The 25,263-nt window shown below is 42.4% G+C and overlaps 1 protein-coding gene across 1 annotated transcript in view; it reads left to right on the top strand.

Moving 5' to 3' along the window:
* The first annotated feature begins 15,434 nt into the window (after positions 1–15,434).
* Positions 15,435–25,263, top strand: part of SLC2A6 (solute carrier family 2 member 6) — a 45,343-nt gene continuing 35,514 nt past the window's right edge. The window contains exons 1-3 of the mRNA XM_077468171.1: positions 15,435–15,672; positions 22,225–22,387; positions 23,299–23,505. Of these exons, the coding sequence (XP_077324297.1) occupies positions 15,581–15,672; positions 22,225–22,387; positions 23,299–23,505 (462 nt within the window). The 5' untranslated portion in view covers positions 15,435–15,580. The remainder of the gene's footprint in view (positions 15,673–22,224; positions 22,388–23,298; positions 23,506–25,263) is intronic.

Genomic DNA, 25,263 nt, shown 5'->3' with positions numbered 1-25,263 from the left:
CTGCCGAAGCGCATGCAATGCGATTTGGCAACAGTGCTTCATGGGCGCATTTAACCTCTTCCTTGGCCTCTAGCTGGGTTATATATGCCCCACTAGCAGCCAAATAGCACCGCTAAAATGATGGTAAAGAGCCGCTAAAACTTGCGTTTTACCATCAACGCCTGCCCGCTCCAGTGTGAAAGCAGCCTTCATAAGTGATACAGAAAATTTCTTACATTTAAACATTTATTAAACAAAACAAACTTCCAATCAGTTTACTTGTATGTATGATTTAGATTAAAAAAAAAAAACTGTATATTAAATAAAAACAGGTAGTCAAAACTTTTGACCGAAAAAAAAAATGGGCTAATTTTACTGTTTTTATTTTATTTTTATTTTTTAAATAGTGTATTTTTTTCCCCAAAAAATGCATTTGAAAGACCTCTGTGCAAATGCCGTGTGACCTAAAATATTGCAACAACCGCTATTTTATTCCCTAGGATCTCTGCTAATAAAAAATATATAATTTTTGGGGGGGGGTCTAAGTGATTTTCTGGCAGAAAATACAGGATTTTTACTTGTAAGCAACAAGTGTCAGAAAAGATTTAGTCTTTAAATGGTTAAACTGAGAACTTCTACACACCGAGATGATTTCATTCAATCAGAAGTGTAAACATTGTATCTTTCTGTTCTTTTCTTGGCAGCCCAGAGAGGAGGAAAGACGTTTCTATGACGACTCTGGCAACTTACACCGACTTCTATTACAGAAGTCATTTCAAAGTCCCGCTGTAGTTCTAAATCGGCTTTTTATCAGCACAATCGGGCGATGCCGATTATTTAAAAAACGGCAAATATCGGCTGATATATCGGTCGACCTCTAATTAAACCGGTAACCCGCCTCAGGTAGGTATCATTTTCAGAGCAGGGGTGGTTTTTATTCAGGGGGAATGTTTTCATTTTAGGGGATAAGTTTGCATGTTCGATTGCCTCGATGATGATCATCCCCCAGGGGATTCATTTCTAGATTATTATCTTTGTTACCTTCAGCTCCTGATTCTGGTGTCAGATTAGATCTTTCCGCTTTGTCGGATCTACACACGTGGGATGAGTTCCTGCAGCATTGGAATGGTGTTACCATGTCTATCAATATACGCTTATTGGGATTTCCTTACCAAAAATACGTAGCAGATTGCATATTGGCCTAAATTTATGAAGAAATTAGATTTTTTTTTTGTATTTTTTATTTTATTGGATAAGCTCTATTTGTGGGAAAAAATGACATTAATTTATTTGGGTACAGTGTCGCACGACTGCACAATTGTCAGTTAACCACCTCAATACCGGGGGGGGGGGGGCACTTAAACACCTTCCTGCCCAGACCAATTTTGAGCTTTCAGGACTGTAGCACTTTGAATGACAATTGCGCGGTCATGCTACACTGTACCCAAATGAAATTTTTATAATTTTTTCCCCACAAATAGAGCTTTCTTTTGGTGGTATTTGATCACCTCTACGGTTTTTATTTTTTTAGAGACAGATTTTAGAGAATCTATTACAATTGCAACCATTTTTCCCACACTTACAATGACGGTTTCTTCATCTGTTTCAGATCCTCTCCAGAAGCTAAAAATGAGCATGATGTGTGTTCTTCTGCTTTCTTATGATTGGGGAAGGAAGGTGGGCTGTAAGGATCTGCCTTTTAGCTTGCGGAGTAGCTCATTTATTTTCTGGAGATAAAATTCAAACATGGCTGCTGCGTATGTGGGCCATTAGGCTGCATTCACACCTGAGAGTAGCGCCTATGAGCGTTTTTTTTTTTTTTTCAGCTTTTTTCTGCTCATTTTTTCATGAGATTTCGGCGCATTTTTTATGCACGACTTGCACGCGATTTTGAGATTTGGCTTTTTTTTTTTTTTCACCAATAGAGAAAACTGGATGGGCCGAAAACACCCACCGGTTCGGTTCGCACCAGAAAATGCGAACGGGAAAAAAAATTTGTGCGAACTTGTGAACCTATTAATGTCTATGGGACACAAACATGAAAAATCAAAAGTGCTCACTTTAAAGGCTTATATGCAAGTTATTGCCATAAAAAGTGTATGGGGACCTGGGTCCTGCCCCAGGAGACATGTATGAATGCTAAAAAAGTTTTTAAAACTGTATTTGTTTTCAGGAGCAGTGATTTTAATAATGCTTAAAGTGAAACAATAAAAATTAAATATTCCTTTAAATATCGTGTCGGGGGGGGTCCCCTTAGTCTGCCTCTAAGGTGGTGCATCTGTGCAATGGGTAGTGCTGCAGCAAAATTATATTTCTAAAAGGAAAAAATGTCTTTTAAAATTGCTCACGGCTGTAATGAATTGCCGACTCCCGGCAATATAGATAAATATCAATGAAAAAATTGGGAAAAAAATTGGTAAAAAAAACACAATAGACAGTTTTTGACAATCCCTTTATTAAAGAAAAAAAAGTGTACATCTGTCGTCAATCACGCCACCCAATGGACCCGAAAAATAGAAAAAAAACGAAAATACTGATTTTCCATGGGAGGCGTCCCACCGACTGCTGTCTTTTCGCTGTGACAGCTGTTATATAGGCAAGGGCGGGTCTGCTGATGTAACTAGATGACCCTGCCCCCTCTGGCGACACATGATGTCAGAAGGGGCAGTGTCACTCGGTTACATCACTCCGCATTTGCCTATATAACAGCTGTCACAGCCAAGAGACAGCAGTCGGCGGGACACCTCCCATACTTTTTGACACTTTTTTTACCAAATACCCATTTACATAGGGTACTTCCAGATTTCGATAGCCCCCCCCCCCCCCGCAGACCCCCAAATCACCAGGCCAGTACGCTGCACCACCAAATTCAGGATGTGTGCCAAGCATGGAACATAGGTCAAGTGAGCATGTGGCTGGCTGGGACATTATTTTTATTTTTTTACAGTTCAGTAACAGGGGTAGTGAAATTTGCCTTTTGCTATCAACTGGTGGTGTACTGCTAGCAGATTGGCTGCATGTACTTGTGGCACCTATTGCTATACCTTCATTCCTCTCAGTGCAGGTTTTTGAGAGGACTGGAGGTATAGTAGGGGTAGAGACCAGTGGTGGTGCATCCATAAGGGCGCCGTCCCCTCTCTCCAGTCACCTACTTTATGACGAATGGATAGATTCATGCACAGTGGCAGCATTCAATGGGCACAGTGGCAGCGTTTGATGGGCACAGTGGCTGCGTTTGGGTACAGTGGCTGCATTTGATGGGCACAGTGGCAGCATTTGGACACAGTGGCAGTGTTTGATGGGTGCAGTTTGATGGACACAGTGGCAGCATTTGATGGCACAGTGGCAGCCTTTGATCAGCACAGTGGTGGCATTTAATGGGCACAGTGGCTGCATTTGATGGCACAGTGAGGCTGCAAATGATGGGGTTTTTTTTCAGTTTGTTCGCACTCCCCCACTCACGCGTGCGCAGTAGGAAACATGCAGTGAAGCCGCGAATGGCAGCACCTGCCCCCGATCCAATGGACGGGGGGGGGGGGGGGGGGGGCGCGACATCGCAGGCGCCCTGGACAGGTAAGTGTTCTTATTAAAAGTCAGTGTTTGTAGTGTTTGACAGTGTTTGTAGCTGCTGACTTTAAAAAAAAAAATATTTGCGGGTGGAACACTGCTTTAGTGGCGCCCCCTATGCATTGTGTGTTTTGGTGTGGTATGATTTTGGAAAAGGGTCAAACACTTCTATTGTGATTTTCTCACGTGTAGGCCAGCCCATTGAAATGAATGGGCTACTCTAAATGCTACACATGCAAACACACAAAAGCACACGCATGCTCTGTCGCATATGAATGGAGTGAAAGGAGCCTTAGGCCCCCGTTCACACTGGTGCAAATTGTCATGCTATTGGACAGGTCCAAATCGCATGACAAGTCACACCCTATTGTCGCCAATGGAACTGTTCAAATTGGTGCGATGCCGATTTTGCGGGGCCGCACTGATTTGAAAAAAAAAAATGTTCCTGCACTATTTTTGCTGATTTCAGGTGAAACTTGCATAATTGCCTGGACATCTGTGCATGAAGTTGCATAGATTTTAGCCAATTCGCACTGACATGCGGCTTCGAAATTGTGCGATTTCAAGTGAAGTCGCACAATTTCAAAGTCTGATTCAGCGTGAACCAGGGGTCAGAAGTCATTTTCGGTCTGGCAATGTTTTCTTGCTGCTATTTTAGTTTTCTAAGAATTTTTTTTTATTTACAATGTAATTTACAATATTGGTACATGCACACAAGGGCAACTTCTCTATATCAGTATTGAATTTCTTCATTGTTGGTCCGCTGATTAGACACAACCTATAAAAAGACATACGGGTGAAATAAAGAAGTAAATGTAGATATTTGATTGGGTCAATACTAGATGTGGCCGAATGAGAAAGAGGAAGTGGAAACTTCCAAGAAATTTCACAATAAAATGTAGAACTTCCACAGCCATCACTTTGTTTTAATTTAAAAGTGACTGTGTGACATAAAATATTGCAACAACTGCCATTTTATTCTCTAGGGTCTCTGCTACAAATAAATATATATATATATATATATATATATATATATATATATATATATATATATATATATATATATATATATAAATTTGGGGTTCTACGTAATTTTCTAGGAAAACATACTGATTTTAACTTGTAATCAACAGGTGTCAGAAAAAGGCTTAGTCTTTAAGTGGTTAAACTGACCTAATTTGCAGACCAAAGTTCTGAGCAATGGTGCGATAAACTTTGCCGGTGTTCTGCCATATATTGTCCGTCCATCGGATACTGTCCGCCCCGTAGTGCGCAGGCGCAGCTCTTGCGCAGTATGGAGCAGAAGGAGATTCGTAAAATCTCTGAAGATGAACGGCGCCTGCGCCGTGAGTGGAGATGCTAGCCTCACCATCCAAGTGGACATAGGGCTGCCGATATTAGGGGGCCCCTCGCAGGCTCGCTTCGCTCGCCACGCTTCAGGCTCGGCCTGTTTTTATTCTAACTCTATGTCCACTTGGATGGTGGGGATAGAACCTGGACTCACGGCGCAGGCGCCGTTCATCTTCGGCTATTTTCAGAATCTGTGTGTGCTGTGTACTGCGCATGCGCACTACACAGCGGACATTATCCGATGGGGGACACTATGTGACAGTTCACCGGCTGCCTTTTTGTTTTCCTTTTTTTGACAGCTCTGATCAGAGAACGTCTCTGCACTTGTTTCATGAATTGTGGAAATGCCAGATTGAGATCGTGAGGGGGGGATTGAATAGAGTTTGCGTTTTTTTCTAACGACTAATCGCGCAGTTTAACTAATATTTTTTTAATTTACAGAAAATGCCCACAACTTTGAAGATGTTTTTTCTTTTTATTGTGAAGCAAACAACAAATATGACAGAATAACAGAAAAAGTCAATGTGCATAACTATTCCCCCACCTAAAATCAATACTTTGTAGATATCACAGCTCAAAGTCGCTTTGGATCAGTCTCTTACCACAGGGATTTTTGCCCATTCCTCCTCCTTGCAAAAATGCTCCAGCTCCTTCAAGGCTCCTGTGAACAGCAATCTTTAAGTCTGACCACAGATTTTCTATTGGATTGAGGTCTGGGCTTTGACTAGGCCATTCCAACACATTTACATGTTTCCCCTTAAACCGCTCAAGTGTTGCTTTAGCAGTGTGTTTGGGGTCATTGTCCCGCTGGAAGGTGAACCTCCGTCCTAGCCTCAAATCATACACAGAGTGTTACAGGTTTAGCTCAATAGACATCGTTATACGCCCCGCCGATAAGGGGGGGGGGGGGGTATTGTCATTTTATGAAAACATCAATATAATGAGAGTATGGAGATTTTACTTGGTGACACCAACACTTATCTTAAACTTTTAAGGAACCCTGTTTTTAAATGTAGAAAAGAACTCGAACTAGTAGTACACCTTGGCCTGAAGAAAAAATATTTTAAGCAAAAAAGAAGCCCAATACCTCATTCCAGAGTCATGTCGCACCCCGGTGATCTATTCTCTTCCCAAATTGCACAAAAACAAGGAGAACCCTCCACCGAGACCAATTGTCAATGGAATAGACTCACTCACTGCTAGAATGGGTGCATACATGGACAACTTTCTACAACCCACTGTGAAAAACACAAAGGCATATCTACGGGACACCAAACAAATATTACAGATTTTAGATGAATTACCTAACCACGAAGGACCTTGGGTTTTAGCAACTGCAGACGTGTCCTCACTTTATACCATCATTTTCCACCATCAAGCGTGTGAGGCCACGAAATGGGGCCTAAGGAAACATTCAGAATTATCTTGTCACAGAGAAAATACCTTATCAAATGCTTGGACTTCTGCTTAAAGAATAGTTACTTTTGGTTCAACCGTAATTACTATCACCAAAAGACAGGTGTGGCAATGGGTGCTAAATTTGCGCCTAGTGTAGCAGGTTTATTTATGGCAAAATGGGAAGAAGAATCCGTCTTTACAAACGCACCGCCTGAACTGGTAGTGTTTAAACGATACATTGACGATATTTTTATTCTTTGGAAAGGAGAAGGGGGTCTTGTAAACTTTTTGGAAAATCTAAATAAAAATGATCGCAATATAACCCTGATGTGGGACATAAGCCAGAAACAAGTGACTTTCCTAGATTTGGATATTATTCAAGACAGGAATACCCTGAGCAGGAAAACGCACTTTTAAAAACGTGGATAAAAACAGTTACCTACCCATGACAAGCTGCCATCATCATAACTGGTTATTCAACATACCACAGGGACAACTTATGAGACTACGAAGAAATTGTAGTAAAGCAGAGGATTTTCTTGACCAAGCCGACAAAATAGGCCACAGGTTCGTAGAGAAAGGTTACAAAAGTAACCTCATTAAAGATAAAATCAGAGAAGTGAGCGAAATGGACCGCCAAGTGCTAATCAAAGATAAAGAGAAGACAGACCCAAGGCCCAATAATGTACCAATTATACTAGATTACAATGCTCAATATAAAAAAGTGGAAAATATTATTAAAAAGCATTGGCACATTCTGCTAAATGATACACAACTGAAATCTGTCCTTCCTCTGGTACCAAAATTCATCTATAGACGCGCCCCGACACTCAGAGACAAAATAGTCAAGAACATACCGGATCCACCTTCTAACGGATTTACGTTTTTCACGGGAAAAGGGTTTTTACCCTTGTAAGCGGTGCTTTGCCTGCACTAAAACAAAAAAGCCAGAACAAAAAGTGTTTGAATTTACATCCACCAGCACTGGGAATACATACGAAATCAGTGATTTTATTTGCTGCAACACAGAAGGTGCAGTGTATGCCTTGGAATGCAGTTGCGGCTTACAGTATATTGGGCGCACTAAAAGGCCCCTTAGGGTAAGGATTAAAGAACATGTACAAAACATCATAAAAGGCTTTGATAAGCATAGCGTCTCCAAGCATTTTGCCACACATCATAGGAAGGACCCCTCACATCTAAAATTTTGGGGGATTGAGCCATATAAAAAACATTGGCGAGGGGGACATAAGGTCAGCCAAATTGAATCAAAATGGATTTTTATTCTTGATACATTTACCCCCCCTCCTCCCCGGGGCCTAAACATAGAGTTTGACCTTATTTGCTTCATCAGTGATTTTTAAACTAAAAATTCTCATATACTTCTAAAATTTTAAAATTAAAACAATTTTTTCCTTTTTTCTTTATTTTATACCTTCTCCATCTATTCACGTCAGCCATTATCTCTAGCTATGAATTTACATCAAAAACTAGCCTTCTTCCTATTTATATACAGTGCCTTGCGAAAGTATTCAGCCCCCTTGAACTTTTCAACCTTTTGCCACATTTCAGGCTTCAAACATAAAGATATAACATTTTTATTTTTTGTGAAGAATCACCAACAAGTGGGACACAATTGTGAAGTGGAACGAAATCTATTGGATTTTTGAAACTTTTTGAACTAATAAAAAAATGAAAAGTGGGGCGTGCAAAATTATTCGGCCCCCTTGCGTTAATACTTTGTAGAGCCACCTTTTGCTGCGATTACAGCTGCAAGTCGCTTGGGGTATGTCTCTATCAGTTTTGCACATCGAGAGACTGAAATTCTTGCCCATTCTTCCTTGCAAAACAGCTGGAGCTCAGTGAGGTTGGATGGAGAGCGTTTGTGACCAGCAGTTTTCAGCTCTTTCCACAGATTCTCGATTGGATTCAGGTCTGGACTTTGACTTGGCCATTCTAACACCTGGATATGTTTATTTGTGAACCATTCCTTTGTAGATTTTGCTGTATGTTTGGGATCATTGTCTTGTTGCAAGATAAATCTCCGTCCCAGTTTCAGGTCTTTTGCAGACTCCAACAGGTTTTAATCCAGAATGGTCCTGTATTTGGCTGCATCCATCTTCCCCTCAATTTTAACCATCTTCCCTGTCCCTGCTGAAGAAAAGCAGGCCCAAACCATGATGCTGCCACCACCATGTGTGACAGTGGGGATGGTGTGTTGAGGGTGATGAGCTGTGTTGCTTTTACGCCAAACATATCGTTTTGCATTGTGGGCAAAAAGTTGGATTTTGGTTTCATCTGACCAGAGCACCTTCTTCCACATGTTTGGTGTGTCTCCCAGGTGGCTTGTGGCAAACTTTAGACGAGACTTTTTATGGATATCTTTGAGAAATGGCTTTCTTCTTGCCACTCTTCCATAAAGGGCAGATTTGTGCAGTGTACGACTGATTGTTGTCCTATGGACAGACTCTCCCACCTCAGCTGTAGTTCTCTGCAGTTCATCCAGAGTGATCATGGGCCTCTTGGCTGCATCTCTGATCAGTCTTCTCCTTGTCTGAGCTGAAAGTTTAGAGGGGCGGCCAGGTCTTGGTAGATTTGCAGTGGTCTGATACTCCTTCCATTTCAAAATGATCGCTTGCACAGTGCTCCTTGGGATGTTTAAAGCTTGGGAAATCTTTTTGTATCCAAATCCGGCTTTAAACTTCTCCACAACAGTATTACGGACCTGCCTGGTGTGTTCCTTGGCCTTCATGATGCTCTCTGCGCTTTTAACAGAACCCTGAGACTGTCACAGAGCAGGTGCATTTATACAGAGACTTGATTACACACAGGTGGATTCTATTTATCACCATAAGTCATTTAGGACAACATTGGATCATTCAGAGATCCTCGCTGAACTTCTGGAGTGAGTTTGCTGCACTGAAAGTAAAGGGGCCGAATAATTTTGCACGCACCACTTTTCAGTTTTTTATTTGCTAAAAAAGTTTAAAATATCCAATAGATTTCGTTCCACTTCACAATTGTGTCCACTTGTTGGTGATTCTTCACAAAAAATAAAAATTTTATATCTTTATGTTTGAAGCCTGAAATGTGGCAAAAGGTTGAAAAGTTCAAGGGGGCCGAATACTTTCGCAAGGCACTGTGTATGTATATATATATATATATATATATATATATATATATATATATATATATATATTGTCTGAAATAAATTTTATATGTTGTCCATACATGTTCTGCATACCTGAGCATCATTTCTGGAGTCTGTCCCTTATTTTTATTTTTAATGATATTTTTATCGCTATTTTTTTATTTTTATCTAATAATTTTTTTTTATATAATTCTAATATCTTTTTCTAACATTTTATATAGTTATTCCCAATCATCTTTTTAAAATTTCTTTCTTACATTTCCTTTTTCATCCATATATATATATATATATCATGGTGGTCTATGATGAACGATACACCACTATTTGCTTTATGTTGGTTGCTACACCATCAAACGCTGTCAACGATGTCAGTTTTTTTAGACCATTGATTAATACATACTGTGCTGACACTCCCAATATGACCAAAGCGTATATAGCCTATATTAACCTCAGACCACTATAATATGGCCACAGCTGGACCATACTATTACTTCTTTCAAAGAAGAAAAAAATCCACAGCCACAATCAGAGCCCAGGCGACGATCCCTAGGAAAATGGCCGCTCCATTGGTTTGAATAGGGGCTTCAAGAAAATGGCCGACCAATAATAATATCATCCGGACCTATTTAAATACAATCTATTGCCCTCAAGCCGCATCCCAGTCGAAGTCACATGTGTTGTGACGTAACGCGTAGGATAGCTTGAGGCAGACAGACACCGGAAGAGGCGGTCAGGAACGAACTCGGCGCTCGTTTTTACATTGTGTGATCTACACATGGAAATGTGAGTTCTCGATTATTTCATTAATAAAACTTCACCTTTGTTGTAAATATACTACACCATGGTGGGCTCTTTATCCCCCCCCCCTTTATATCCTGATACATTGAACATGGGAGTGATCATAGATACCTATTCAGCGGAAGGAAAAGGAAGGATCTTCTCTGGCTCTGCTTCAGACATAGTAGGGACGTGCAGGAATACTACAATCTGAAGGGACTCCCCCCTACCTCCTCTACATGCTGTTTGCCTTACAGCAGTCAGGTAATCATTTAGCACAGCCACGAGTGTCAGTGACACTGAAGACACGTACCGCACTTAAAAGTCACACTGCCACTGGATATTATTGTATTATCACTCAGCATTCCTTTAAAACACTGCTACACTTGCACTAGTTTGCACAGTGGACCCCGAAGAGCTCCATATCTCACTTTGGACTTTATTTATCTATGCCTTCCTTTTGACATTTTTTCTATATATTTGCACATCTTCTTTATTTATTTGCACATTGATTTATGCACCGATTAGTATTTATATATTCTGCTTATTTGCACATATATTTATTTGCACTCAGTCGGATTGCTGATTACGTTTGTTCTTTATTTTTGCACATTGTGGATTAGTATTTATATATTTTGCTTATTTGCACATATATTTACTGGCACTCAGTTGGATTGCTGATTACGTCTGTTTTTATTATATATCTTGCACACTGTGGATTAGATCTGTCCGGATTTTGCACAATAGCACTTTATTGCAAAAGACATAACTGAACATTATATATATATATATATTTTTTTATACTTCTTGTCACTCAGATATATGACAATTTTGTTATGATTTTCAGAGAAGAATTTTAGGAGCGCAACATCACTTACCATTTTAGTTTTTCCCTTATTTGGGTAACAGTTTGACCCCTACCATGGTTGCAGCACCTAAATTAAACACTTACATTCCCTTTTAGCGCAGGAGTACTTACTTCATATTCCTTTATTTTGGCTTTTGGAATTTACAAATGAAGCAATTAAAGAGGAAGTAAAGGCTAAAAAAAAAAAAAAAAAAAAAACACCCTGTAAGGCAAAGGCATTATGAATAACTTACCTGAGAATGAAGCCCCCGAAGCGGTCCTCCGTCTTTATGTCCGCCGCTGCCAAGGACCCCGGAGTGACTTCCGGGTCTCGCTGCTACGGCGAATCACAGCGCCGGAACAGCGAGACCCGGAAGTCACTCCGGGATCCATGGCAGCGGCGGGCATGAAGACGGAGGACCGCTTCGGGGGCTTCATTCTCAGGTAAGTTATTCATAATGAGCTAGTATGCTATGCATACTAGCTCATTATGCCTTACAGGGTGTGTTTTTATTTAAATTTTATTTTTTTAGCCTTTACTTCCTCTTTAATTGCTATATTTGTAAATTGCATGCGCACGGGAGCCGACACTCGCGGCATATCGCCGCGATCTGCGGCCTGCCCAGTGCGCCTGCGCGCCGCTGTCTACGGCGCTTGCGCCGCTGTCTATGGCGCTTGCGCCGCTGTCTACGGCGCTTGCACCGTAGACAGCGGTGGCTGTCTTCGGGTAAATATCTCCTAAACCATATAGGTTTAGGAGATATTTCTTGGACCTACAGGTAAGCCTTAATCTAGGCTTACCTGTAGGTCAAAGTTGGTTGTAAGGGTTTACAACCACTTTAAGAAATAGGATGAAAGGTTTAGCGCTGGGAAACACTGATTTTGATAGATAAGTAGTGCATTTTATATACAACTATACAGATCAGACCAAAATGAGGAACAAATGAGAACTAAAGATTGACAGAGGAACTCTGTTCCGAATCAGGGACAGTCCCTCGAAATCAGGGACAGTTGGGAGCTATGCAAACCAGGACTTGTGCCAAGTGCATCTATCAGCTGTTACAGTGACGGGTCACATGACAACAGGTGATGCTCCACCAGAGCCAACCAATCAGAGGCTGTATTTCCATCTCCCCAGGGGCGGACTGACCATTGGGCCACTCGGGCACTGCCCGAGGGCCCCATGCCCTATGCCCCATCAGGGTTGCCAGCCTCAGTAAAACCAGGGACAGTATGTAAAAATGTGTGCTTTTTTTACATCTGTCTCTGAAATGTCCCTTACTGACATCCTTTTGGTCTAAAAATCCCGAGATTATAACTGCCCCACCTCTCCAGTACCTTCTCAGCCAATAGAAACATGTCTGTGTATATTGTGTGATTGTATACTGTGTGTGTTTGTGTATACTGTGTGGCCCGATAATCTCTGATTGCCTGGGGCCCCATAATCTCCTATTGCCCGGGGGCCCCATGAGTTGTCAGTCCACCCCTGCATCTCCCTGAAGGTCAGCAAAAATGAAGAACAGCGCAAAATGTTTTGTCGGTCAGGCAAATCGGGGTGATCTGGATCTTGCGCTGCTCTGTGTGAATCCATTTGTACGGCACTAATAACTAAATGTATTGCAGGACAAAAATCTCTTCTTCTAACAGACCCTACTTTTAGGGACAGTCCTTCTTTTGTTTCAAATTTCTTTTTATTAAAGTTTTATAAAAATAAAAAAAAACATACAGTAACATTTATCCATCAATAAACCACACAACATATCAACATATAACCACATATCTCCCATAAAATAAAATAAGACCATTTTTATATCCGGATTTAACTCTACTCTTGTCACCTGTTGGTATATTTCCATTATCTTACCCCAGAAACCTTTTATCTTACTACATTCGTACCATATATGCTCTAATGCAGGGCCGGTGCTACCACTAGGCAAACTAGGCAGCCGCCTAGGGCGCACTGCTGCCTAGGGGTGCCCGGCCGCCGATTTTCCTCCATGACTGCATGCTCTGCAGGCTGCAGGCTGCAGCATGTAACTAACTCTGTCCCAGGCAGCTGCTCCGTCCGTCTGGTGGTGTAATTAGAAGCGCATCACAGCAATGGGAGTCTCAGCGCCAGAGGAAGCAGAGCCAATGCTTCCTGTATAGCGCTGCCTCCTGTCACATGGGCAGGGTAAAGGGGGTGGAGTCAGGGGTGGAGCCAAAGGGGGCGGCAAAATTAGGTTTCGCCTAGGGTTTCAAAAATCTTTGCACCAGCCCTGCTCTAATGTTCCCCTTTCTACCTCACATCTCCAACAGTTTTCAGAATTCCCTTCCTTCTTTTGGAGCCCCTCCCCCTCTTCTGATTTAATCTGAAGTCTGATATATACATCTGTATGATAAAATGTACTATTTACCTACCAGATTTCAAAACTGCTCTTAATTTCCAACTCCTCCATGTAATGACCAATTTTTTTTATTTATAAACACCTTCATTAACCGGTTCCCGACCGGCACACGCCGATGTACGTCGGCAGAATGGCACGGGCAGGCATATTGGCGTACAGGTACGTCCAATCTTCAATGCCGCCCTGCCATCGCGAGCGTGCCGGTCGGCACCCCCGTGAGTCCAGTCGCGGGTCCCGCGCATGCCCGCGATTGTCTCACGGGGCGGCTGAACGGAGAGATGCCGTTGTAAACAGCATCTCCCCGTTCTGCCTAGCAACTAGTGACGCTGATCTCTGCTCCATGTGATTGGAGCAGAGATCAGTGTTCACTAAATGAAAGCCCAGCCCCCCCACAGTTAGTAACACACCCCTAGGAACACTTAACCCCTACACTGCCACCCACTGGTTAACCCCTTCACTGCCAGTGTCATTTACACAGGAATCACTGCATTTATATAGCAGTGGTTGCTGTATAAATGACAATGGTCCCAAAAATGTGTCAAAAATGTCCGATGTGTCTGCCGCAATGTCGCAGTCACAAAAAAAATCTCTGATCGCCGCCATTACTAGTAAAAAAATAAAAAAATAAAAAATTATTAATAAAAATGCCATAAAACTATCCCTATTTTGTAAACGCTATAACTTTTGCACAAACCAATCAATAATCGCTTATTGCAATTTTTTTTACCAAAAATATGTAGAAGAATACGTATCGGCCTAAACTGAGGGAAAAAAATGTTTTTTTATATATTTTTGGTGGATATTTATTATAACAAAAAGTAAAAAATAATGCGTTTTTTTTTTCAAAATTGTCGCTCTATTTTTGTTTATAGCGCAAAAAATAAAAACCGCAGGGGTGATCAAATACCACCAAAAGAAAGCTCTATTTGTGGGAAAAAAAGGACGTCAATTTTGTTTGGGAGCCACGTCGCACGACCGCGCAATTGTCAGTTAAAACGACACGGTGCCCGAATCGCAAAAAGTGGTCTGGTCTTTGACCAGCAAAATGGTCCGGTCTGTAAGTGGTTAAACAAAGCAGTGGTGAACCAACCCATGGATGTCTGATGGAGTCTGGATATTGTGGACAACACAACTATTAAACACTATTGTGTATGTTACCAATTTTGAGATTTTTTGTATTCACTTATCCTTAGTTTTCTGATGTTGGTTGTTGTAGATGTTTATAAATCCAGGAACTTTTGATGTAAGGGTGCATCATTGGGGGGGGGGGGGGGCATAAATGTTGGCAGTAAAGGTGATCTCTTGTTCCTATAGCAGAAAGTCTGGAGGTGTAAAGTTGGTACTGGTGGTTGCCAAGTTTCTGATGGTGGCCCAGTTTCTGATGGTGGTTGCCCAGTTTCTGATGATGGCCCATTTGCCCAGTTTCTGATGGTGGCCCATTTGCCCAGTTTCTGATGGTGGTTGCCCAGTTTCTGATGGTGTCCCATTTACCCAGTTTCTGATGGTGGTTGCCCAGTTTCTGATAATGGCCCATTTGCCCAGTTTCTGATGGTGGTTACCCAGTTTCTGATGGTGGTTGCCCAGTTTCTGATGGTGGTTGCCCAGTTTCTGATGGTGGTTGCCCAGTTTCTGATGGTGCCCCGTTTGCCCAGTTTCTGATGGTGGTTGCCCAGTTTCTGATGGTGGCCCATTTTCCCAGTTTCTGATGGTGGCCCATTTGCCCAGTTTCTGATGGTGGCCCATTTGCCCAGTTTCTGATGGTGGCCCATTTACCCAGTTTCTGATGGTGGTTGCCCAGTTTCTGATGGTGGCCCATTTGCCCAGTTTCTGATGGTGGTTGCCCAGTTTCTGATAGGTTGTTCTGTATTTGCAGTGAGAACACACAGTTGGGATTTTCAACATTCTGAACGGAGCTATTTATATACATACAGTTCTTCCCTTTTTGCACAATGCTCTTCTTGTCCCTCCCCAGTGATGGGAATCTACCTATGGCATGCAGAACTGATACTCCGTCCCTTCCAGCTCTATCTGATGAGACCAGAACAGAGCAGAGCATGAACTAACACTATACATATACTGACCTCACTACACCGGATAAACTGACCCCTCTACGCCGCCATCGCCATGGACACAAGACCGCTGCTCAGCACACCAAGAACTTCTGATTACCAGTCTGTGGGGAAGACTTTGAGAGAAGCAGAGAAGAGATATGTCAAGTAAGTGAGGAATTATAATGTTCTCTATACATATGTATATATTTGTATCTGTGTATGTATTTCATGCTGCATTTACAAAATTAAAAAATCATGTACCTAAGTTTATGCCCCATAGGAGCTTACAGTCTAATATCCTTTTTAACAGTCTAAACACATATTTGAGGATGATATGATTAACTTTTAGTCCACTAGGAAGGAATCCAAACAAACACTGGAGAGCAGAGTAACAAGGGAACTAAATCCTTAACGCCAGTGCTGCAAGGCAAAAGTGCCATCAAAAAAAAAAAAATCACGTATGGGCTTCGTGTGCAGTTCATCTATTGCCCCATACACACGGTCAGACATTCCGAGCACAAAATCCGTCTGATTTTTTTTTCCAATGGATTTTGGCCCGAAACTTGTGTTGTATACACGCGGTCTCACAAAGTTGTCAGAAAATCCGATAGTTCGGAACGAGGTGACGTACAAAACGTACGACGGGACTACATAGAGGCCAGTAGCCAATAGCTTTCATCTCCAAATTTTTTCTGAGCATGCGTGGCACTTTGTACGCAGGGCCGGGACAAGGGGTGGGCAGGAGGGACGGCTGCCCCTGGCGCAATGTTTTATTGCAGGGGCAGGGGGCACCCTGACCCTAACCCTAAGGGAAAAGGGGGGTGCAGTTTGGCATCTTTTGCCCTGGGAGCTGGATGACCTTGTCCCGGCACTGTTTGTACGTCAGAATTCTCTACACACGATCGGAAAAAGTCAGATCGGATTTTGCTGTCGGAAAATTTTAGATCATAGTTACATAGTTAGTAAGGTTGAATTAAGACACCAGTCCATCCAGTTCAACCTGAGTGTCTACAATTGTCCCTATCCCTGTACATTGCACACTCACATCGGTCCCTAACCCTATCCAGCTCTCAAACATTTTCCGTCAGAAAATTCCGATGGAAAAAAGTCAGATAGAGCCCACACACGATCGGATCTTCCGACAACATAATCTGATCGGACTTTTTCCGTCGGAATTTCCGACCGTGTGTATGGGGCATAAAAGTATTTGATATGAGAAAATGCCAATAGGCAAAGTCGTTTTCTACTATAAATTTGCCAAATGTATCAATAAATAAGTGTATATGCATTATGGCATTCTGATAGTTGCGATGCTTGACAGCACAGGAGGACCAAAAAGACAAAACAGTACAATAAATCAATCCTTTGTGAATAAAAAAGGGGTTTGAATCCATTCAAGTGAGGAGGTTATAATGACCCTACACCCCAGAGAAGTATACAATTCTACAACCGATGAATAAATCTGACAACAACCCCACCCTAAAATGTCAGTCCGAATCCTAACACCCAGACAGCAACTCTGCTAAAATCTGTCATCGGGTCATTACAACCTCAGGGACAATTCTGTGAAACTTTGCTGTGTGTAAATCTCACGGACCAGTAGAAATTATTATTTTTTTGCATAAAATTCAATTTCGGAAACATTCATTTGTTTTTCTAATGCTGCGTACACACCACCGGACTCTCCGGCAGACTAGGTTTGAAAGAATCAGTCCATCGGACAATCCGATCGTGTGTGGGCTAATCCGATCATTTTTCATTAACCACTTCGCATCCAGGCCAATTCTGACATTTCTCTCCTACATGTAAAATTCATCATTTTGTTTCTAGAAAATTACATAGAACCCCCTAACATTATATATGTTTTTTTTAGCAAAGACCCTAGAGAATACAATGGCGGTTGTTGCAACTTTTTATCTTGCATGGTATTTGCTCAGAAAAAAAACCGTTTCATGCTTAAAAAAAAAAAAAACTGTAAAGTTTGCCCAATTTTTTTGCATAATGTGATAGATGAAGATAAGCCGAGTAAATAGATACCCAACATGTCACGCTTCAAAATTGCATGTGCTCGTGAAATGGTGCCAAACTTTGGTATTTAAAAATCCCCATAGGCGACGCTTTAAATTTTTTTACTGGTTACATGTTTTGTGTTACAGATGAGGTCTAGAGCTAGAATTATTGCTCTCGCTCTAACGTTTGCGGCGATACCTCACATGTGTAGTTTGCACACTGTTTTCATATGTGGGCGGGACTTATGTATGCGTTCGCTTCTGCGTACGAGCTCACGGGGACGGGGACGCTTTAATTTATTTTATTTTTTTATTTTTAATTTTACTTTAATTTTTTTAGTTTGACACTTACAAAAAAAAAGAAAAATGTATTACTTTTATTCCTATTACAAGGAATGTAAACATCCCTTGTAATAGGAATATGGCACGATCGGACCTATTTACAGTGAGATATGGGGGGGTCAATAAGACCCCACATCTCACCTCTAGGCTGGGAAGCCTAAAATAAAAAAAAATAAAAAACGATCACGGCTTCCCAGCCAAATCGGCGCCGTTATTTTGAATGCAGAGGCCGGGCGTGACGTCATAACATCGCGCCCGGCCTCCGAACGATCACAGAGACTCCGGGGACCATCTGGTCCACCGAAAAGCTCTATGGTATCATCCGGGGGTCGGCGGATCCTGTGACCGACTCACCAATGGAAGCGGTGAGTCGGTAGAAGCACCGGAGGGCAGCTGGAGGGGGGGGGACGTCCCCTCCCACCACCTGTAAGAACAATCAAGCGGTGGAACAGCCGCTATGATCGTTCTTATAGTGTAGGGAATCGCCGGCTGAAAATGCCGATATCTGAATGATGTCTGTGGCCTCAGGCATCATTCAGATATAACCACGGAAAGCCGAGGCCATCCCTGGACGTCCTACCGGCGCAAAGTGGTTAAAAAAAAATCAGACAGATCTAGAAATAGAACGTGTATGAGATCTGTCCGATAGACTCAATTCCTATTGGGAAAACCGTTTGTCTGACGGACCAAATATGACGCAAGGGCAGCTATTGGCTACAGGCTATTGAACTTCCTTGTTTAGTCCCGTCGTACGTCATCACGCTCAAAACAAATGGACTTTCGAACAGACTTAGCCCTTGTACACACGGTCGGACATTCTGACAACCAAATCCGTTGGATTTTGTCCGACGGATGTTGTCCGAAACTGTTGCATACACACGGTCGGACAAAGTTGTCGGAAAATCCGATTGTACATAACGTAATGACGTTATTTCGTTACGACGGGACTACGTTCAGGCTAGTAGCCAATAGCTTTGGTCTAGGAATTTGATCTGAGCATGCGTGGCACTTTGTCCGATTGGAATTCTCTACACATGATCGGAGTATGTCCGATCGGATCATTTTGACGGAAAATATTTCCAGCAAGTTGGAAAATTTGGTCCGATGGATATTCCGACGGAAACAGTCCGATGCAGACCACACACAGCCGGAATATCCGACAAAACGCTCCGATCGGACACATTCCAACGGAATCTCCGACCGTGTGTACAAGGGCTTAATCCGTTCCTGTGTGGGCAAGTCCGTTCGTTCTGAAGGTCCGTTGGGAAGACCGTCGAACCTAGTCTGCCGGAAAAAGTCCGGTCGTGTGTACGCGGCATAATAGTTTATGGGATCAAACTGATGATCGGTTTTGACTATAGTGACAAGTAAAATCAAACAAGAAAAATTGACATTTTTTCTCTAATGATTTCGCTTGGATAAAATCTTACGTATTGGAATGCACTTATGCATCCTGAAATCGAACACAGCATTCAAAACGCTGACGTGGCAATCAAATGAAAATGTTCAGGGTTTTCATATAAAATTTGTTGAGTCCCTAACGGTACCATGTAAATGGTCTGATAAACATTTTTTCTGAATTTCTGTACAAACATTTGAAAGAAATTTTGCAGGCGTATAGCCAGCTTTATCAGGTTGTATTGATCCCTTGCTAACTACACTTAGTGCACCGAACCCGCTCATAGTAACAGAAGTCTATGGCTCAGTACAGGTATCTGCGCTGCACCTGTGAATCATTTTGAAAGCAGCACGGTAACCACTGCAGAACAGATACGTCTATATACACTGTGATTTCAGTATTAAACTTACCTTTAACCACTTCAGCCCCAAAATAATTTACCCCCTTCCTGACCAGAGCATTTTTTGCGATTCAGCACTGTGACGCTTTAACTGACAATTGCGTGGTCGTGCGACGTGGCTTCCAAACAAAATTGACGTCCTTTTTTTCCCACAAATAGAGCTTTCTTTTGATGGCATTTGATCACCGCTGCGTTTTTTATTTTTTGCGCTATAAACAAAAAAATAGAGCGTCAATTTTGAAAAAAAAATGCATTATTTTTTACTTTTTGCTATAATAAATATCCCCCAAAAATATATAAAAAAAAACTTTTTTTTTCCTCAGTTTAGGCCGATACGTATTTTTCTACATATTTTTGGTAAAAAAAATGCAAAACGCGATTATTGATTGGTTTGCGCAAAAGTTATAGCGTCTACAAAATAGGGGATAGTTTTATGGCATTTTTATTGCTAATTTTTTTTTTTTACTAGTAATGGCGGCGATCCGAGATTTTTTTTATCGTGACTGTGACATTATGGCGGACAGATCTGACAATTTTGACACATTTTTGGGACCATTGGCATTGATACAGCGAGCAATGCTAAAAAATTGCATTGATTACTGTAAAAATGTCACTGGCAGTGAAGTGGTTAACCACTAGGTGGCAGTGTAGGGTTTAAGTGTGTCCTAGGGAGTGATTCTAACTGTGGGGTGGAGGGGCTGTGTGTGACACGTCACTGATCACCACTCCCGATTACAGGGAGCTGTGATCAGTGACAGTGTCATTAGGCAGAACGGGGAGATGCTAATGTAAACAAGCATCTCCCCGTTCTTCCTCACCGTGAGACGATCGCGGGTATGCCCGCGGACATCGAGTCTGCGGGACCCACGATCGCGGTCATGGAGCTCCCGGTGGGCACGCCCGCAAGCCGCCTCTTAAAGGGCAACGTACAGGTACATTAATCTGCCTGTATGTGCCCTTCTGCCACAGTATATCTGCAAGACACGGACAGGAAGCGGTTAATAAAAGTCTTCCATTAGGGTAGCGCCGGCTGTTGCTGTCCCAGGCAGAGTGCATTTGGTATCATTCCGCCTATGACAGGAGGCGGCGCTATACAGGAAGCATCGACTTATGCAGCTCTGGAGCAGCTGCTTGCTTCCTCTACTGCTGGCTTCACTCACAGCACTGATGCTCTGGGATGGCGGATCGGCAACCCACAACCTGGGCTTGCCAACCAGCCATCCCAGAGCAGGAGGTCTCCGCGGGCCACATGTGGCCCCCAGGCTACTGGTTGGGAACCCCTGCATTAAGCCATGCCATTAATTTTAAAAGGTGTCCCATTGCAACATATGAAAAATCACATACATGGTTTCACTTTATGTGTTGCAGTGCACTGTACCACATACAGTGCCTTGAAAAAGTATTCATACCCCTTTAAATTTTCCACATTGTGTCACGTTACAACCAAAAACTTAAATGTATTTTAGATTCTATGTGATAGACCAGTATAATTGTAAAGTGGAAGAAAAATGATAAATGGTTTTCAACATTTTTTACAAATAAATATGTGAAAAGTGTTAAGTGCATTTGCATTTAACCCCTCTTTACTCTGATACCCCTAGCTAAAATCTAGTGGAGCCAATTGCCTTCAGAAGTCACCTAAATTGATAAATAGAGTCCACCTGTGTGTAAATGAAGCCTTCAGAGGTTTGTTAGAGAACCTTAGTGAACAAACAGCATCATGAAGGCCAAGAAACACACCAGACAGGTCAGGGATAAAGTTGTGGAGAAGTTTAAAGCAGGGTTAGGTTATAAAAATCCGATCGTTCGGGAACGTGATGACGTTATTTCGTTACGATGGGACTACGTTCAGGCTAGTAGCCAATAGCTTTGGTCTAGAAATTTGATCTGAGCATGCGTGGCACTTTGTCCGATCGGATCATGTTGTCGGAAAATTTTACAGCCCAGCTCTAAAACTTAGTCGGTCGGATATTCCGACGGAAACAGTCCGATGGAGCCCACACACGGTCGGATTATCCGACAACACGGTCCAATCGGACATTTTCCGTTGGAATGTCCGACCGTGTGTACAAGGGCTAACAGCGCCACCCAGAGGACAGATGAAAAAACTGCAGTCATTTGAAATTGCGCTTCTAAAACACCGCATGCTTCATGATAATACTTATGAAAGGCCAATATAGAAAGCTGGGCTAATTGTGATTGAACAAAAAATGTAACCGAATCACTTCTAAGAAAACATGCCCATTGCTTAATTCTCCTGACATGAGACACAAAGCAAAGCAGCCATTTCCACTTCTGCTTTCTTCATTTGTTTCAACATCTCCAAAAGTTACTGGTGGGAGAAGTGACTATTCACAAGTGTAAGTCATAGGGGTGATTCCGCTTGCCAGAAGCAAAATATAACTAGTATCACTGTTTTGTAAGAGATGACCTTTAGGGATTGCACTCCAGAGTTTAGAATAATCCTGGTTTTATCTGGGCCAGATTTAACAATTTGAATGAAGTTCACCCTCTGAGTACAGAGACCACGAGCAGCTGCCTTCATTACCTGCGTCTTTTCCCCACAGAACACTCGATAACCGGAAGATGTTCCTGGCTACGTTTTCCGCTGTCTTGGGCAACTTCACATTTGGTTACGCACTGGTTTACCCCTCGCCAGTCATTCCAGTTCTGGAACACGGTGGCGATCCCACGTTGCACATTACAGACGCAGAGATATCTTGGTTTGGGGTAATGAGATTAAAGTTTTGTATACATTTTAAAGGTTTAAAGCAGAAATATAAACTGGCATCTTGCTGAGATGATGAAACCAGCCTTTTGTACTGTATACTGCTTTGGCTTAAATAGTTTACATCAAAATTACTAAATAATTCCACATTTTTTTTCACTGCTGGAAGACTCTACTTCTTCCGTCATCAATTAACCTTTCCTGAAATAGTCTGGGTAGTTGAATGACTCTTCTCCCTCCATTATCTAACTCCTCTTCTGATATACTCTGGGCATTTGAATGACTCTTCTCCCTCCACTATCTAACTCCTCTCCTGATATACTCTGGGCATGTGAATGACTCTTCTCCCTCCACTATCTAACTCCTCTTCTGATATACTCTGGGCATGTGAATGACTCTTCTTCTTCCTCTATCTAAATCTTCTTCTGATATACTCTGGGCAGTTGGATGACTCTTCACCTTCCACTATCTAACTCCTCTTCTGATATACTGTGGGCTGTTGGAAAACTCATCTCCTTCCACTAACTCCTCTTCTGCTATACTCTGGGCTTTTGGAGGACTCTTTTCCTACCACTATTTATCTCCTCTTCTGATATACTTTTGGAGGACTCTTTTCCTACCACTATCTGACTCCACATCTGATGTACTCTGGGCTTTTGGAGGACTCTTCTTCCATTATCTAAATCCTATTTTGCTATAATTTGGTCTGTTGGGTGACTGTGCTTCTTCCACAATCTAGCTCCTCTGCTGATATACTCTGGGCTGTTGGGGGACTCTTCTCCTCCCACAATCTAGCTCCTCTGCTGATATACTCATGGCTATTGGGGGATTTTTCTTCTTCCACTATTTATCTCCTCTTCTGATATACTTTGTAAATCACTCTAATGATTCCTTCATTGCATTTCCCTTGCAGTCAGTGTTTGCACTGGGGACCTGTTTCGGTGGATTAAGCTCAATGTTCCTGAATGATTGGCTCGGACGTAAACTAAGCATCATGTTCTCCGCACTTCCTGCAGCCATTGGCTTCCTGCTAATGGGGAGCGCTCAGCACGTCTCCATGCTTCTCCTGGGAAGAATCCTCACAGGTCTAGCCGGGGGTTTGACATCATCCTCAATACCAGTGAGTGGGTCACTTTCTAGAACATTCTTATTCCAATATGGCTTATATAGTTAAAATGTACCGGTGGAAAGAGTTGGATTCTGAAATATTTCATCAGGAGCTTGTGATCACAGGCAATTGAGTATGTAAATCCAGAAATCACTTTGACTCCCATTTCTTCAGAAATTATGCCACTGACCGTCAACAAGGAATTACTGTTGATAAAGTAACCTGTTTGCTGGATACTTGGTGTTTGTGGGGGTAGGTGGCCTTTTTAATCAGCGTTCTGTCAGCGATAGCCCAGAATTAATTTTGTGCTGACACGTCGAAATTCATGTGTGTCCCCATACAGCACAATGGCTGCTTTGTCCCGTTCCAGCATCAAAAGCTCCTTAGATAATAAAATTCATGTTTTTGGTCATAGCTATACATCTCCTGTAGGAAAAGATCACCAAGTAAGTAGCTGAACACAGTTAAAAACAAAAAAACTAAATATATACAGTATCTCACAAACATGAGTGCACCCCTCACATTTTTGTGAATATTTTATTCTATCTTTTAATATGACAACACTGAAGAAATGACACTTGTCTACAATGTAATGTAGTGTGTGTACAGCTTGTATAACAGTGTAAATTTGCCGTCCTCTCAAAATAACTCAACACACATTCAGGGCTGGACTGGGACAGAAATTTGGCCCTGGACTTCATCCAGACCGGCCCACTTACATTTTGAGTGTCCCATCAGCAGCCCTTACATCAGAGTGTCCCATCACCAACCCCCTTACATCAGAGTGTCCCATCACCAACCCCCTTACATCAGAGTGTCCCATCACCAGCCCCCTTACATCAGAGTGTCCCATCACCACCCACTTACATCAGAGTGTCCCATCACCACCCCCCTTACATCAGAGTGTCCCATCACCAGCCCCCTTACAACAGAGTGTCCCATCAGCACCCCCTTTCATCAGAGTATCCCATTACCAGCCCCCTTACATCAGAGTGTCCCATTACCAGCCCCCTTACATCAGAGTGTCCCATCACCAGCCCCTTACATCAGAGTGTCCCATCACCAGCCCCCTTACAACAGAGTGTCCCATCAGCACCCCTTTCATTAGATTGTCCCATTACCAGCCCCCTTACATCAGATTGTCCCATCAGCAGCCCCCTTACATCAGAGTGTCCCATCAGCAGCCCCCTTACATCAGAGTGTCCCATCAGCAGCCCCCTTACATCAGAGAGTCCCATCAGCAGCCCCCTTACATCAGAGAGTCCCATCAGCAGCCCCCTTACATCAGAGAGTCCCATCACCAGCCCCCTTACATCAGAGAGTCCCATCACCAGCCCCCTTACATCAGAGTGGCCCACTGAGCCATCGGCCCATCGGGAAACTCCCGGTAGTCCCTATGGCCAGTACATGCCTGTACACATTATTGTCGAAACTTTTGGAAACAAAATTCAGCACACCCCTATGTAAAAATGTCGAAAATTGGGCCAAATTTGTAATTTTCCCTCCCCGGTGTCACGTGACTCATTGGTGTTACAAAGTCTAAGGTGTGAATGGGGAGCAGGTGTGTTAAATTTGGTGTTAACACTCTATCATACTGGGCACTGGAAATTCAACATGTCACCTCATGGCAAAGAACTCTCTGAGGACACGAAAAAAAATAATTGTTGCTCTTCATAAAGATGGCCTAGGTTATAAGAAGATTGCCAAGACAATAGATATGGCTTCTTATGAAATAATGCAAAAGTAAGAATAGGTAGGGACTTGTACCAT

This window comes from Lithobates pipiens, unplaced genomic scaffold (genome assembly GCF_037356315.1).
Source record: "Lithobates pipiens isolate NorthernLeopardFrog02 unplaced genomic scaffold, aLitPip1_a1.2 Scaffold_11, whole genome shotgun sequence".
NCBI classification, from domain to species: domain Eukaryota; kingdom Metazoa; phylum Chordata; class Amphibia; order Anura; family Ranidae; genus Lithobates; species Lithobates pipiens.
Note: the sequence above shows the minus strand (reverse complement) of the source record. Positions and strands in the feature narration are given on the sequence as shown.